The following is a 17,333-nucleotide window of genomic DNA, read 5'->3' as shown; positions in this document are numbered from 1 at the left end:
CCCACCTGATTAATAACATCCACTGCATACACTACACACTGATGACTCTAGAAAGCAGCTTTCACCAGCTCCAAACGTTCACTGCTTCTAACTGTAGGGTTCCCAAAGGCAACCTTGCTTTAGGTACTGGCTTTCAACCATGCTACCCAATCCCATTTCTACCCTCTGACCATCTCATCATCCCATTGAAAAAAACATGCTCCATTGCCTTCCAAATGCTCTGATTGATACCCTCTGCATGCTTAAACCCATGTCCCCCTCCTCTTAGCAAGACCCAGTCCCCCCACAAGCCCTCTGCCAACACCTGCCTCTTCATTTCTCTCATTGCCAAGGCCTGGGACTTTACGGTCCACACAGCTTCAGTGTCAGGTCACAAGATGCCTGGTACTTTTCTACTCACTTGAGTGTATTCATCTTACACTTGGTCCCAAGAGTCTGAGCTATGTTTTCACTTCCTTGAAAATTCCCTCCAATATCAAACCAAACACAAAAGCCAGCTCAGGATAAACAGTGTTCAATGTAACAACCCCCTTCACACTGCCTCCCAAAGAGCCAGGAGGACAAAAGTCTCTAGGCCTAAAGACAACAAACAGCTCTAAAATGCCAGCACCTTTGTCTTTTAAGAGTGAATTATACTTCACTTTGGTGAAACTGTGCAAGGAAACCAAGTTCCAGCTGAACTCCCAACTTTCCACACCAACCTCCATTTAAGTCCATTTAAATATGAGACAACAGTATCAAAGCTATCAGGACTGAAGTGCTGGAGGTTTCTCTCTAAGATGAGTTTGAAATGGGAGCTCCTAACTACCAACACAGCTGTGAAGAACTACAAGGAAGAGAAAGCACGGGCGACTGAGAAGCTGGTAGAATGTAGGCCTGGGCATCCTCCTCTTTAGCACTGAAGGCCCATTCCCACCGCGCTACCCCAGACACATCCCTGCCTGTGCCCCAATCCTAAGACTCAGACATGAAGGCAAATATCTGAAAACAAAAAGAAAGATGGAGCTTCATGGTGCTGAGGGGAAAAGAGTAGAGAGAAAATTCAAGACAGAGCACTGTAACTGGTGTGAACTGGTGTAACCAGCTAGATAAATGTGCCTCTCCTTCGTGTCTTCACTGGCAGATGCTGATGACTGGCCAACCCCAGTTAGGTAGAATGTAAGATGAGGAGATGTAAACAAAGCCCACAGCTTCAGAGTGAAAACAGGAGTGACAGCCGTACTATCCAGGCTGAAACTTACCTGAGTCCAAAAGAGAAATGTCTAAGTGATGTTTTACAACGTCCCCAACAAGGTATCCCCTAAACACTGTACCCCAACTGCTGTTGGCCCATGGTGAAGAAGTCAAGACAAAACAGGCCAGATGAGTCTGCTGATTGCCCACACCGAGACCAGTAGCAGAGCTACCACTACAGGAAGGACCATTTGGCCTGAATTCCCACACACACCTCTGGGAAGGGCCCTGAGCACTGGAGCCCCAGAGTCAGGCTGCAGTGGATCTGAATTAGAAATACTGAAGCAGCTCTAACCTCCCACCAGCTTCTACACTCCTAAATATCTCTTAGCAACAGTCCAGCAACTTAGCACTGGAGTCTAGATAGCCATCTGTCCTGCCACTCCTTTAGAGATTGTTCATTGTCTCAAAGATACATAAATGGGTTCCCAACATCCAGCCAAAGATTCGTGGAAGGACTAAGGTTACCACCCTTGATCCTTCTCCTGGAATGCCAGATTTTTACCCCTGAGACAACCCAAGGCTGGCATAGAATTTGTGATCTTCTCTTTCCTCTGGGAAGCCTGTGGTTTTCTGAAGGCTTGGCTTTCTATTTGTCTGGCTTTGACTTTATTTCTATTTAATAAAATTAAACTTGGGGACTGGTAAGAGGGTTTTCTTTTACACAATTAGAACATCCATCAGCATCCCAACCAATGCATCAGCAGAAACACTGAATCCTTTGCCTAATTCAAGATGACAATTTGAGAACGGGAGATTGATAGGTCCTATGAAGGTTAATTTAAAAAAAAAAAAAAAAAAAAAAACTAAGGTTGGAGTATAACTCAGTAGTAGAGAGCTTGCCTAACATGTGAGACCCTGAATACATTACCAGACTGCTTCTCTGTATTCCTGGATGCCTCTCACACCCAGGTAGCAAAGCAGGCCATCAGGCAGTACCGGTGAAAAGATGAGAAGGCACTGATGACGAGTCCAGCCAATGATGTGTGCTGGTTGTTTCCTCCATCATCCTGACCCTGTTGCCCCTTTTCCTGCTCGCCCCCTCCTCCTTCTACCTCTTCTTCCCTTTCCCTGTGCCCCCTCAGGCAATACAGCAGCCAAGGCATTGCTTGAGCACTTCCTGAAGGTTCTCACAAGTGCCTGATTTCTGAAATATGCTGCATAAGCCAAAACTTAAGCAAAGGATGGTTGTCACAAGGACAAATACTGCAGGGGTTGTGTCTACATGCTTCAGGGAGACCCCACTCCCCAACCAGAGTTACCATGGAGCACAGTGCAGCCAGTTTATTAGAGCAGCCACACTTGAGAATTAAGAGGAAAGAGCCACTGGGTGATAGATATTTTTAATTAAAATCTTCAATTTTCAGTTCACTCTGCACTGTCCTCAGACAATTTCTTCCCTCAGCATTCCAGGTTTTTAAGATTTCTGATCTTAGAAAAAAGATTTCTGATCTTACTGCAACAGACCAGGTTTGACTCAGGAAAGCACAAGTTACTACTCAAAACAAACACTTGCTCAATTATCAGTAGCCACCAACATGACACAGAAACAAGTCTGCCTTTGCTGGCCAAAAATGCCAATATCCAACCAAAAAGACAGTTAGCTCCTATAAAACCAACTACCAGACACCATCATCTCTTCCATGAACCAGAATTTCTCAGCAACTTTCTGGTTGATATACCCTCTTATGCCCTTAACAATTATACAGGATTGAACAAACAGCTCAAAAAAGGGAACACAAATGCCCAAATACTATTTTAAAGTGTTCAACATTGAGATTACTCCAACCCAGCCAGAACAGTTGTCATCAAAGAACCAACAACAAACATAGGAGAGGATAGTGGGGTAAAAATTCATACAACCACTATGGAAATCAGTTTGAAGGTTCCTCAAAAAAAAACTAAAAATACAACTACCTCGTGATCCTGCTATTTCACTCCTGGGCATATACCCAGAACTCCACATACCCTATCACAGAGATAGCTGCACTCTCGTGTCCATTGCTATTCACTATAGCAAGGAAATGGAACCAACCCAACTGTCCTTCAACTGACAAGTAAATAATGACAATCTGGTACATATATAAAATGGAATACTACTCTGAGAGTTGTGGCCTGGGAGCCTTGGGAGCTTTGCTGGCCTCTTTGTCTACCTTCTACTTGTCCAGTTTCTGGCATTTATTTGTTTGTTTGTTCGTTCGTTCATTCATTCATTCATCCATCCATTTATTATTTATTTATTTTTAATAATTTCATTCTCAGCCTTGCATCTTCTCTTGTGTTGTGTTTATAGCTGTCCTTTCACGCCGAGAGCAGCTTCCTATTGTCCTACCAGGTTTTGTTTATCTCTTTTCCATGCAAAGGCCTTGAGGCCTAGAAGGCTGCAGCACAATCCCCTAGCCTTTTCTCTCAGTAGTTGATCAAGTTCCAAGCAGGTGTGGGATACATGACAGCCTGTCTCAAATACATCAAAATAAATAAAAAAATTAAAGCTTCAAAAGAATATACAGAGTTTTTTAAAGTATGTTGAACAACTATAGTCATTAAATTTTTTAGCTAATACTTTAGGACAAATTTCTACAGAAACATAACCAAAACTGACTCATGAAGCCATAGCAAACATGAAATCTCCCATAACCATTTAAAAGCAAATTATAAATATTAAAAAAATATTCCACAGAAGAAACTCAATACCCAGATGACAATTCCTACAAATGCTGCTGAAAGTCTCAAGGCAGATGGAAACAGGAAAAAATTCCCCAAGCTCCTATTTCTAGAGTAACATAGCCTTGGTATTAAAACATAGCAAACTGTCAAAAAGCGGACCTGGGCTGCTAAGCAAGAGAGATCCTGGTAGGGAGGAAGCTAACTAAGCTTTAGTACTGCGGCAAAACCTTTTGCCAAGGGCCAAGCTATCCTTGAAGTGTGGGCCAGGCCCAGTCACTAAGAACAGTGTGCCCTGTAACCTGCACACATACCACCCAGCACTGCATGCACTGCACTTCATCAACAAGGCTGAAAGGCACACTGTCACGGAACTCAGATCCAATGAAAACCGCTCTTGTTATCATGAAAACAACTCTTTCGGCAAGAAAGGAGGGCTTTTGGAATCTGATGAAGACAGTCCAGAAATACCTAGGATAAAATCTCATTAAACAGTAAAAAATGGACCTGTGATGGTACATTCCTGTCATCCCAGCACTCAGGAGGCTGAGGCAGAAGGATAGCCTGAGCTATAAAGACCCTATGGCAAAAAGGGAAAGAGTAAACCGTGATCACTTTCCCCATGAGGTAAGAAGCAAGTTAAGGAGGCCTCATTCTGCAACACTATTCCCCCTGCAAGTTGGACAGAGATTTACAGAAAAGGAAAAAAAGGGAGGGGAAAAGGTATAAAGTGGAGGGAGAAACTGCCATTATCTGCAGAACACTGTGAGTCTGTTTACAGAAATCCAAATAATACGTAGACAAACATTCTGTATTCCTAAGCAACAAAACAAACAAAAGAGGTAAAATTTCTAGGAATTATGCAGTAAAAGATGTGAAGGACCTCTACATGGAAAATTTAAAAGTCTCCACCTGAACCGTCTATGAGAAACAGATTTACTCGGAACACAGGTATAGCCACACTGCCTTTCAGGTCCTCAGTGGAATTTAACTACTGACTTAAGATTTGAGTGAAAATAAAATGCAAAAGGGCGCAGACAGTGAAAGACAATTCATCAGGACAGCTTGCTTTCTCAGATTCCCAGAGCAGCCTGGTGCGCCCGAGGCCAAGCCAGGCGGATGCCACAGACAGGAAGCAAAGGCACTACTGGTACATGGGTCCTCTCAGGGACAAATGATGCTGGCCTCACCTCACCCACAGGCAAAGACACGTTTATTAAGCACAGCTTGGCTCTGTGATTCATCCTCCAAGCTGGGTGGACACTTTCTGAGTGACAAGGATGTCACATGAAACAAGGACTGCCTAGGCCCACTGAGACTTACTGTTACCCTGATAAGGGGCTAAACATAAGGAGCAAAACTATGGAGCTCCCCAGCATGTGGGAGACAGAAGCAGGTGGATCTCTGTGGGTTCCAGACCATCCTGATCTACACAGTTAGTCCAAGAGTCCAAGCTAGGCAGAGACCCTGTCCAAACAAACAAACGAACAAAAACAACAACAAAAAGCCTATCAAGCTTTAACAGATAGAGAACAAAATTCTGACCTCATGGTGGGAAGAAAGCTTAGCTAACACATGAGCCCCAGAAAACCTAAGTATATACAGATCTTGGCAGCAGAGCTTGTTTCTGTTTATCAAGAGATCCTGAGAAGACTAAAATCTCAGACTCCACAGTGAGAGAAATTTATATTACAGCACTTATCAAAAGGTGACCCTGGGTGACTGCATCACAGACAGCACTAACCAATAGCCAGAGAGCTTGTAAGAAGCATTCAAATCATTATAGTCACAAAGACAGGCTACAATGGAGACCCTCCACTACGACCCAGCATCTCCTTCTGCTATGACCAAGCCAGCTGTGACTGAGTCAGACACTGCCACGCTCACTCAGCATTTTCTCAACAGCCAAGACACAGACGTGACCCAAGTGTCGAATAGCAGGCAAACAGGCAAAGGAAGCGTGTTACACACAGACATCAGATGTGACCGAGCCACAAAGGAAATGTGGTATACACACACATCAGATGTGACCGAGCCACAAAGGAAAGGTGGTATACACACACATCAGATGTGACCGAGCCACAAAGGAAATGTGGTATATACAGACATCAGATGTGACCGAGCCACAAAGGAAACTCGGTGTGTACTGACATCATATATAACCGAGCCACAAAGGAAATGTGGTATGTACAGACATCAGATGTGACCGAGCCACAAAGGAAATGTGGTATATACAGACATTGGATATGACCGAACCACAAAAAGGAAATTAAGGTGCAAGAACACAGCAACCTGTAGGGCATTATGTTCAATAAATAACCAGACACAGAAAGATAAATACCACATGACCTCACTTTTATGTGGCATGTCAAACAATAAGAATTTGTAGTGGCCACAGAGGCTGGGGCCTGGAGAGCTAGGGAGACACTGGTGGGTAGCACCTTACACCAAGGAGTGAGTTTTGAGATGCACTGCACAATATAGCCACTGTAGTCAGTGGTAACATCCTGCCTTTGGAAGCACTGAGGAAATGCTTGGGTTTTGCTGTTTTGTGCTATTGTTGTACAATGCTTATTTAAACCCAGAGCCTTCCACACACCACATACCAAGCAAGCATTCTACCCTGAGCTGCATCCCAGCCCACAAAAGAGATTTTAAATGTCTTTGAATAACAGTTATTTATCAGAGTGACTCAATCACTCCAGTGTACACACACATCAAACATCATGCCCCATAGAACAATACATTTAAAAGAAAAAATTAAAATCACAACAGCATACCTCCTCAAAGGGATGACCACAGTGAAAGTAACAGTGCTGCTGGAATAGGCACCCAGAACCACCAACACGGCCTGCCGGTGGAGGCCGAGTAAGTCAAGTAGCCTTGCCTTTTAAAACCAAACCCTGCATCTCGGAAATTCCAGTTCCTGGCAAATATCCTCAAATACTGTGCCCTACGCAAAGGTCACATGAAAATATTTCTATCAGCATTACCAATAACATACAAAACATGCAACACTGTGGGACAAAGGACAGCATGGCTTATGCTTTCGGTGGGTCTCTACAGGACAGGACAGGGCAGGGCAGGGACCCCACAGCAGGGGCAAGAAAGATGTCTCAACAGTTAAGAATACTGGCTGCTCTTTCAGGAAGCGGGTTCAATTTCTAACACCCACATGGAGGCTCACAACCATCTGTAACTCCAGTCCCTGTGACCCAATGCCCCCACTGGCCTCCACAGACATTGCACACATGTGATAACAGACTAAACACCCAAACACATAAAATACATAAAATTCCACACCAGGCAAAGCTATCAATCGTATTTAAAGAAGAATTGATACAAGTGTCAAAGAACTAAGGCCTTGGAGAGAAAGCTACATAAACCACGGCAGAGCCAGGCATGACCAGGCACACCAGGCAGTGCACATGGCCTGACCGCAGTCACCTGCTGCTGTCCCGACCCTCCTCTCACTGTGTGCTGCTATGTGTGTCTTTCAACAGATGTGACACATCACTTTAAATCCAGGAAGGTTAAAAACAGATGAAGCAGTCTCTGGTAACAATGTTTTCATTCCACAGACATTGGGGGGGGGGGGGGGGGGGACAGCTCCTCACTAAGCATTCTGCCAAGACTTTCAAACCACTGTGCCTGCTACAACTGCTAAGATCTGATGTAAGGCATGAGGATGTCAATGTCAACAGAGGAAACCTTCCAGCCAGACCCCCAAAGCGTGCATAGCACTTCAACACTGGAGCTTGCAGTCTGTGAACAGGGCCCAGGTGTCCTAAGATAGGAATATGCAAGTATAAACAGGGACAAGAAAGGGAAACTTGCCGGGCGGTGGTGGCGCACGCCTTTAATCCCAGCACTCGGGAGGCAGAGCCAGGCAGATCTCTGTGAGTTCGAGGCCAGCCTGGGCTACCAAGTGAGTCCCAGGAAAGGCGCAAAGCTACACAGAGAAACCCTGTCTCGGGGAAAAAAAAAAAAAAGAAAGGGAAACAAGGGAAGGCCGAGTGTCACCTGTAAACATCCCCGCAGGCCCCACTCAGAGCCTGAAGTTTGCCCTGGACCTGATGGAAAGGGGTGACCATGTTATGTGCACACTGAGTGAAACTTAATTCTTATTGCTTTCTGAAAAGGGAACACAGGGCTGAAATTTGGTCATACAGAAAGTGAGATGAAAAATAAGACAACCACATCTTGAAGGCAATGCTGCCCAATGTGTTACCTGAGACATGACAGCATTTACACAGGGGATAACCTGGACAGGGAGAAGGCAGCCAATCAGTTCAGCAGGTCTCAATTTAGGAAAGTCTGTGACAAGTCACCTGTGAATTTCTGTCTCTCAGGCTTAATTTCAGAGAAAAAATAGGCCTGTGTAGAGCTGGCATCTGCAGGGAGAGCAGGCTGGGTAAAGCAGAAGTTAATGTATGGCTTCCCAGCGAACCACACAATTAAACCCGTGCCAGAAACAGAGGATTGATGCCCTCACAGCCTCTGCACGTCCTAGCCAGGCCCTCCATCTGCCTGAGTGCTGAGTGCCACTGACACACTACAAACAGCAGGATGATCTATGCCGGAACATCGGCTCACAGCCTCAACTGAGAACGGCCTCAGATGCCTCCAAACAGGAATGCTCCTGTGAAGGATGAGGAGTAGACTGCATCTGCCCCCAGATTATGGGGTTCAGTTGAGAGCTTTGAGAAATACTACAAACTTTAAACCTCTGCTCAACAAAGATTTTTTTCCACAGCCATTCTAATGCTCTAAAATCCAAACCAAAAATCATTCTATATAAAATGTCTCATTTCTCCCATATGCAAATAGCCCTGAGTAGAATTCATTGTAAGAAACACAGTTGAAGCCAGGCGGTGGTAGTGCACATCTTTGATCCCAGCACTCGAGAGGTAGAGGCAGATGTATCTCTGTGAGTTCAAGGCCAGCCTGGTCTACAAAGGGAGTTCCAGGACAGCCAAGGCTACACAGAGGAACCCTGTCTCGATAAACCAAAAAAAGAACGAGAGAGAGAGAGAGAGAGAGAGAGAGAGAGAGAGAGAGAGAGAGAGAAGAAACAATTGCCCTTAAACTATGTAATGTTATCACACAGACAGACAGACACACACACACACACACACACAAAAAAAAAAAAAAAAAACAGTGCCAAGAACAGGACCACCTTGCCAAGGCTGACAGGCAGGCAGAGCAGCCCTGGCGTATACACAGCCCCAGGGCTTCCAAATGCTGAGGAGAGACAATAAGCTAAAGCACTGAATCGGGAAGACTGTTAGAGAATCACTTCTTCCTCCATCGCTCTGGCTTCCTTCTCTGGCTTTCAGCATCCATTCCCGGGAAGTGGGCGGGGCGGGGAAGGATGCAGAATCCAGCCACCACAGTCTCATGCCTGCTCGGTATTTTATGAATCCATATAAATGACATGTAGCTCACTCTGAATGTCTGAACTCTGGTAACAACTTGTCAGTAAGTACCCAACATGCCTGAAATCATTTATTTTAATAAAGTTTCATGACTCACCAGCTACCAAAGCCTTGATTTAATTCAAAGTTCAGAACATAATTCCCATTTTCTCAGGATAAATTTTTTTTCTAAATAAATACTAGATCAAAGTAGCAGCACAATGATGGCATCCATTTTCCACAACTACAGAGAAGTGACAGGCCAAATGCTGCCATCAGCTGCCTCTAGTAAGGCACTGGGGAACACTGAAGGAAGGTCTGTCACCAAAAGGGCAGCACCCTCCCAGCCTCCTCACTCCACCTACTCACCATGGCCACACAGGTTCCACGTGGGCTGGAAAGCCTCCACCAGGCTCTTTGGCTGATTACTCATGACTCACCCTATTAAAGTTTGCCATTTCCTTACTTTCTTACTTTAGTTCCCCTGAGTTCTGACCTTAAAAATTCAAAGAAAAAATTTACACGTCACAGCCCTCCTGAGCAACTCCCAGATGAGTAGAAGCTTTCAGTAAAGTCTTGACAAACGAAAAGTAAACTTCAGTAAAGTACACCCAGGATGCTAACCATTTCCCTTCACGACTGGTCAAAACAACTATGAATCTAAAGATAAGATGCACCAAGAGGACCTGGCTCCACCAGAATTGTCCAGTTCCATCTCACATGCCATCACCAGCTGGAGCCAAATCCTGTGCAAAGCAGCAGAAGCTGGGAAGTACCCCTCCATCTCTCTGGTAACACATGCCAAAGCAAAAGTCCTGCTCTTTACTCACAAAAGTCCAGGAAGAAAAAGCTAAATCTCCTTTGCTTGCTCAGGGCCAACAATCTGGAAAGGGCCCAGGCACTCTAGGAGGGACAATCCCAAAAGAGCATGTGGCTCTGCTTTACAGCATCCTTCTGCCAAGCAAGGGACTCAGTATCTTCCAGAGAACAGGCTCCAAGTTACTCTGTCTGCACCACACAGCAGAAGCAGTTCTACAGAGGAACACTGTAGGACAGGGAATACAGATGCCTGCTCCAAGAGCTTCCTTCTAGCCTACTGGCACCCAGCAGGCAGGAGCAGCACTGTGGATACAGACTGCAGGTACTATCATGTGTTGAAAGTCCTGATGCATTTTCGAAATTAAAAAAAAAAAAAAAAAAAAAAGACACAGACTTAAACTATCCCATCTTCCTGCTGTTGCCATTGTAAACATATAAGGATCAGGCTCTCTGCTCCTCCCTGTTCCAGAGACAGCCGCATCTTTCTGTGCAGTGCCAACCTCGTTCCTGAGACACGATGGTGAAGGTCGGAGTGAACGGATTTGGCCGAATTGGACGCCTGGTTGCCAGGGCTGCCTTCCAGACTGGCAAAGTTGATATTGTTGCCATCAATGATCCCTTCATTGACCTCAACTACATGGTCTACATGTTCCAGTATGACTCCACCCATGGCAAGTTCAACGGCACAGTCAAGGCTGAGAACGGGAAGCTGGTCATCAACGGGAAGGCCATCACCATCTTCCAGGAGCGAGATCCCGCCAACATCAAGTGGGGTGAGGCTGGTGCCGAGTATGTTGTGGAGTCCACTGGTGTCTTCACCACCATGGAGAAGGCTGGGGCCCACTTGAAGGGCGGGGCCAAAAGGGTCATCATCTCCGCCCCTTCTGCTGACGCCCCCATGTTTGTGATGGGTGTCAACCATGAGAAGTACGACAATTCACTCAAGATTATCAGCAACGCTTCCTGCACCACCAACTGCTTAGCCCCCCTGGCCAAGGTCATCCATGACAACTTTGGCATTGTGGAGGGACTCATGACCACAGTCCACGCCATCACTGCCACCCAGAAGACCGTGGATGGCCCCTCTGGGAAGCTGTGGCGTGATGGCCGCGGGGCAGCCCAGAACATCATCCCTGCATCCACCGGTGCCGCCAAGGCTGTGGGCAAGGTCATCCCAGAGCTGAATGGGAAGCTCACGGGCATGGCCTTCCGTGTTCCTACCCCCAATGTGTCCGTCGTGGATCTGACATGCCGCCTGCAGAAACCTGCCAAGTATGACGACATCAAGAAGGTGGTGAAGCAGGCGTCGGAGGGCCCACTAAAGGGCATCCTGGGCTACACTGAGGACCAGGTTGTCTCTTGCGACTTCAACAGTGACCCCCACTCTTCCACCTTCGATGCTGGGGCTGGCATTGCTCTCAGTGACAACTTTGTGAAGCTCATTTCCTGGTACGACAATGAATTTGGCTACAGCAACAGGGTGGTGGACCTCATGGCCTACATGGCCTCCAAGGAGTAAGAAGCCCGCCCTGGACCACCCACCCCAGCAAGGACAGCAAGAGAGCCCCTCGGCTGCTGAGCAGTTCCTGTCCCATCTCAGCCCCCGATACTGAGCATCTCCCTCACAGTTTCCATCCCAGACCCCCAGAACAACAGGAGGGGCTTAGGGAGCCCTACTCTCTTGAACACCATCAATAAAGTTCACTGCAACCATAAAAAAAAAAAAAAAAAAAAACATATAAGGATCAGCTATACATACCAGAGCCAAGAAGGGGCAAAGATCAGAGCAGGTGAGGATACCAGGCCCACAAGGACTAAATTTTCAATGATGGGAAAGAAGCAACTCCAAGGTGCCAGGGACTGCACGAAGGAAAGGGGAGGAACAACTTGGCGGCAGAGCCTCTGGAGAAGCTCTCATCAGTCGTGGTAAGCAATGGCGGCATGACAGCCTGTTCTGAAGGAAACTATCTGGGTAACTCAAGGGCTAACCATCCAAGGCCACAAACCCAGGAGTCAGCTATGCTCTCTAGATGTGCTCCACTTGCTGTCCATTTGCCCTATGTCAGTCATCCTCTGCCTGACACAGAAAGCCCCTAACTCCTGGGTCGGGTTCTAACAACAGCCAAGTCTGCCCCAATGAGGGGTCTGCGAAGTAGCCTCAAAAGCCATTCCCGCCGGGCGGTGGTGGCGCACACCTTTAATTCCAGCACTCGGGAGGCAGAGCCAGGCGAATCTCTGTGAGTTCGAGGCCAGCCTGGGCTACCAAGTGAGTTCCAGGAGAGGCGCAAAGCTACACAGAGAAACCCTGTCTCGAAAAACAAAACAAAACAAAACAAAAAAAAAAAAAAAAAGCCATTCCCAAATGGGATCCTAAATGTTCAGAAACTGCTCTCCTAGCCTAGGAGAGCACCAGCAGATCCTTCCAGGAGCCTTCCCTGATCTCTGCCACTTGGTACAGGATCATTTCCAGACCGCTTGGAAACAGTCTCTAGAGTCCCAGTTCTGGGTGCTGCTCATATAGAAGGTCCAGAAAAAAAAGGTTCTCCATCCACAGATTCAGTGCACAGAAGAAGCCAGGCATGTTCAGCAGGGCGTTCTGTCCACCTAGGCAGGAGGTTTCACATTTAGTTTAGAACTCCCCAGTGCTTCTCACACACTGTTAACTGTTTATCCGCAGCTACATAACTGATACAGAAAGTGGAAGAAGGGAGGAGCAAAAGTAAAGAGGAGGACGAGGAGAATAGAGGGGGTGGAGGAAGAGTCTATAGCAGTGGTTCTCAACCTGTGGATTGTGACCCTTTGATGGGGGGAGTTGAACAACCCTTTCACAAGGGTCACCTAAGACCATCAGAAAACACAGATATTTACATTATGACTCATAACCGTAGCAAAATTACATTTATGAAGTAGCAATGATAATAATGTTATGGTTGGGGGTCACCACAAAATGAGGAACTATATTAAGGGTTGCAGCATTAGGAAGGTTGAGAACCACACTGCACTACAAACAGGAAGTTCAATATAACATACCATTCCATTTCACCATACTCCCAGACACTTCATACTTTCAGTCATGTTAATTATGGTGCTCACGCCCACTCTGTTCCTGTACTTTCCAATTTCCTGTCATCAATGAACTTGATCAGCACACTTCCAAATTCTTGCCCATAGAAATGACAAAGGGCTGAAGAGGACAAGGTTAGGACAGAGCCCATCATCTGAGAGATCCTTCCTCTCAACCCTAAGATTATTGTTCTCAGAATGTTGTGGCCACAGAACACCTAGTATTAAGAATCAAAATGCTCAGGGCTCAATGGAAAAAGGTACTTGCTGCCAAGTTCTGTGACCTGAGTTTGATCCCTGAAATCCACATGCTAGAAGGGAGAGAACAGAAAACGAACTCTTACGAGCTGTCCTCTGACCTTCATACATGCATGCTGCACACACCTGCACCACTGCTATTCACAAATAACTAAATAAAATGTAATAAAATTTAAAAGAAAAAAATCACATTGTTCACCCTCCACAACTGTTCAGAAATAGGCAAAGAACATAAGCGTGATAAAAGCAGCAATAAATGCCTCATAAACATACACAAAAATGCTCAGGGTCAAAACGAGAAGACTCAGCAGGTAAAGATGCCTGCCTCCAAGCCAACATGGTCTACAGAGTGAGTTCCAGGCCAGCCAGGGCTACACAGAGACCCTGTCTTTAAAAAAAAAAAAAAAAAAAAAAAAAAAGGGAGGAAGGAAGGGAGGGAGGGAGGGAAGAAATAAACAGAAATTTGGACAGTCATCTCATGGGGGGTAGGGGGTGGGCTTTCCCTGTATATATGTCTGTGCATGACATGTGTGACATGCCTGATATCCTCAGAAGCCAAAAAAGGACAGTGGATACACTGGAACTAGAATTACATACAGATGGTTGTGAGCTGCCATTAGGTAGCCAGAGATCAAATCCAGGTTCTCTGGAAGAGCAGCCAATGCTCTTAACTGCTGAGCCATCTCTCCAGCCCCAAGTAGTTCGTTATTTTCTTTGCAATGCCCAGGGCCTTGGCATGCTAGGCAAATGCTCTGCTACTGAGCTACATCACAGACACTCACAACATTATTTAAATTATTGAAAAATCCAGAAACAGCCTGCCTAACAGTAGAAATGAGTTCTATACATGACAGTTACCCCAACAATAAAAGTATATAATCCCAAAGAAATTCCCCAGACAACAGAGCAGAGATCAGGAAAAAGCCTGGAGTAAGGAAGCCATGCTCACACATGGTGGTGACCAGCTCTTGATTTTCCAAATTGCTATGAAGAGATGATTTTGAAATTCTAGTTCTAAAACACAGAGCAGCCAGCCATAGATGTGGCCCATGGCTCTGCACAGCATTGTCAGGAGTAATCCCACAGTTCTAATCTTTGGCACTAAATCATTGTCAGAGTAAAGGCTAATCTAAAAAGCTCAAGCAGAACTTCATTGTAATCTTCCTGACTTCACTTCACTACCCACAACCATATTTAGGAAGAACATGGTTGTGAGTGAGAAAAGTTAAACATTTCTCAATTGCATAATCACAGACCTCTTTGAAATATATTAATTCCTTCCCTTGTTTTTAAAAGGGCACACACCTTTAATCCCAGCACTCTGGAAGCAGAGGCAGGCGGATCTCTGTGAATTTGAGGCCAACTTGGTCTACAGAGCAAGTTCCAGGACAGTCAGGGCTACACAAACGGAACCTGTCTCAGGAAAAAAAAAAAGGACACTCCCTGTGAATGTCCTGGGTGTATAGTTAACATGTAGAAGGACATAAGGTGGGGCTCTGAGCCTACCTCTTGGAGAGAGAGAAGTAAAGGCCCCTCTGCCCATCTCATATCCACACGCTTTGTTAGCTTTGGGCAGATGTATGATGTCAATGTAGCAAACTCTCTAGTCATAAACCATGAAGACTCCAGAGAGCGTTTGATGGCTCCCAAGGTAAGCTGAGACTCAGTGCAATCAAGCAACAGCCTGCAGGTGACTAACAAGGCATAGCAGGAAATCTGTTCTGACCTAGGCTATGACCACTCCCTCACAGGAAGGCTGTGTGCAAGAACACTTGGAAAAACACACAGCAAGACTAACCTGCTGCTGCCTCCACAGAAGTTCAAGTGCACACAGAATGAAGGCACAGGCTGACTAGCATGCTGCAACTCCTGCTTCCTCTTTAAGAGAACTTTCTCTTATGCCCTAGAGGAAGGCAGGAGGGCAAAAGAAGGAACTCAGTGCATTCCCTTCTGTCAGATTGCTTTCCCCTGGGTCCCCAGCTCCTTTCTGCTTCCAGAGCAGCCAAAAGCACCAACCTCTGTCCCTACCGGTGGGACAGGTCCCTCTCTAACTTCCTTCTTCTGGCCCTGGAGAAACGGGTGGCTACCTCCTGCTGTAGTCTTTTCTTTCAGCCTAAAATCCTGACATAAAGCCTCCGGCTGACATGCGCAGCAGGTTTTCTGCCATCTTTCTGGAAGCTAAGACCCTCGTAATACATCAACTCAGACACAGCTGAGACCACATAGCCCAAGACTGTCCTGTCACTTGTGCTGGGTAGCTGATAAATTCTGCTGATCAGAAATCAGGTGCCCCATTTCCCAGAATACCTCATCACTTTAGGAACAGCTAGGCTGGGTACAGGGAGACACTGTGCCTTGTGCAAATCCCTTCAATCCTTAGACCTCCAACTTCTTCCTTGAGCAGTGCCAACATTACATACCTAATATGTTACAAGATGCCCTCCAAACCAGATGTAAATGGTTAAATATAGACTAATAATTCAAAATCAGCAAAAGGAGAGGTGCTGAGGAGATGTCTCAGTCAGTAAAATGTTTATCAGGTAAGTATAAGGATCTGAGTTCAATCCCCAGAACGCATGTAAAAAGCCAGGTATGGTGGTGTGTGCTGTGGGATAATGCTTTTGTACACTGGTTTAATAAAATGCTGATTGGCCAGTAGCCAGGCAGGAAGTACAGACGGGATAAGCAGACAAGGAGAATTCTGGGAAGAGGAAGGCTGAGTCAGGAGACACCAGCCCACCATCCAGGGAGCAGCATGTAATGGCACACAGGTAAAGCCACAAAAAACGTGGTAACACACAGAGTAACAGAAATGGGCTGAGTTTAGGTGTAAGAGCTATTCAGTGGTAGGCCTGAGCTAATGGCTGAGCAGTTTTAATTAATATAAGCCTCTGTGTGTTCATTTGGGTCTGAGCGGCTGCGGGGCTGCAGGACTACAGGACCGTGAGAGCCGGGTGGGACCAGGAAAACTTCAGCTACAGGTGTGCACTTGTAATCGCAGTGCTGGGGATGTAGGGACAGGTGGATCCTTGGGGTTCACTAGCCACTCAGCCTAACCAATCAGAGCACTCCAAACCACCAAGAGTATCTATCTCAAGAAATACGGTGGGTGGCACCCAAGGACTGACACCTGAGGACTGACACCCAAGGTTGTTCTCTGAGTACGTGTGTGCACCCACACACACAAAATTAGCAAAAAGAACCTGGGAATGGAACTCCCTAGTAAAACACTTGCCTATAATGCACAAAGCTTTAGGCTCAATCCCAAGTGTAGGCAGACAGGCAGGAAAATGTTGCAGAATATTTTTTATACTATGTAAAGATGTGTCACTGTGATTGCTTTAATAAAGAGCTGAATGGCCAATAGCTAGGCAGGACAGAATAGGTGATATTTCTAGGGAGAGAGAGAACTTGGGAAAAAGAGTGGTGGAGAGATGCCAGGGAGACACTGAAGAAGTTGGACATATGGTACAGAGTAGAGCTAACTGAGCCACACGGCAGAACATAGATTAATTAAAAAAAAAAAAAAAAAAAAAGGTAATTTACATTATAAGAACTAGTGGGACAAGCCTAAGCTAAAGACCAAGGTTTCATAATTAATAATAGGTCTCCATGTCATTATTTGTGGACTGGTGGTCCCAATGAGAAAGTACTACTACAGGAAGACAACAGAAGTGTTCAGTAATATGGAAGAACTATGTAGGTAAATATTTTCTAAAGAAGCAGAAACAGAACTGTAGAGACACCCTGATGACAGCAGCATAATACACTGGGAAGCAACAAGACAGATGCCTCCACAGTTCATGAGTCGTTCTCATACTGTTTCATTATCTCTATTTTAATACCATTGGCTTTGATTTTTAAACCTATGATACTGAT

At 45.7% G+C, this 17,333-nt stretch overlaps 2 protein-coding genes across 2 annotated transcripts in view; one reads left to right on the top strand and one right to left on the bottom strand.

Moving 5' to 3' along the window:
• Positions 1-17,333, bottom strand: part of Rptor (regulatory associated protein of MTOR complex 1) — a 350,353-nt gene that overhangs the window by 299,224 nt on the left and 33,796 nt on the right. The window lies entirely within an intron of this gene.
• On the top strand, positions 10,636-11,667 carry LOC131918022 (glyceraldehyde-3-phosphate dehydrogenase-like). Its single transcript, XM_059272255.1, has one exon. The coding sequence runs from the start codon at positions 10,651-10,653 to the stop codon at positions 11,650-11,652; it is 1,002 nt and encodes a 333-aa protein (XP_059128238.1). The 5' UTR covers positions 10,636-10,650; the 3' UTR covers positions 11,653-11,667.

This window comes from Peromyscus eremicus, chromosome 8a (genome assembly GCF_949786415.1).
Source record: "Peromyscus eremicus chromosome 8a, PerEre_H2_v1, whole genome shotgun sequence".
In the NCBI taxonomy this organism is placed as follows: Eukaryota; Metazoa; Chordata; class Mammalia; order Rodentia; family Cricetidae; genus Peromyscus; species Peromyscus eremicus.
Note: the sequence above shows the minus strand (reverse complement) of the source record. Positions and strands in the feature narration are given on the sequence as shown.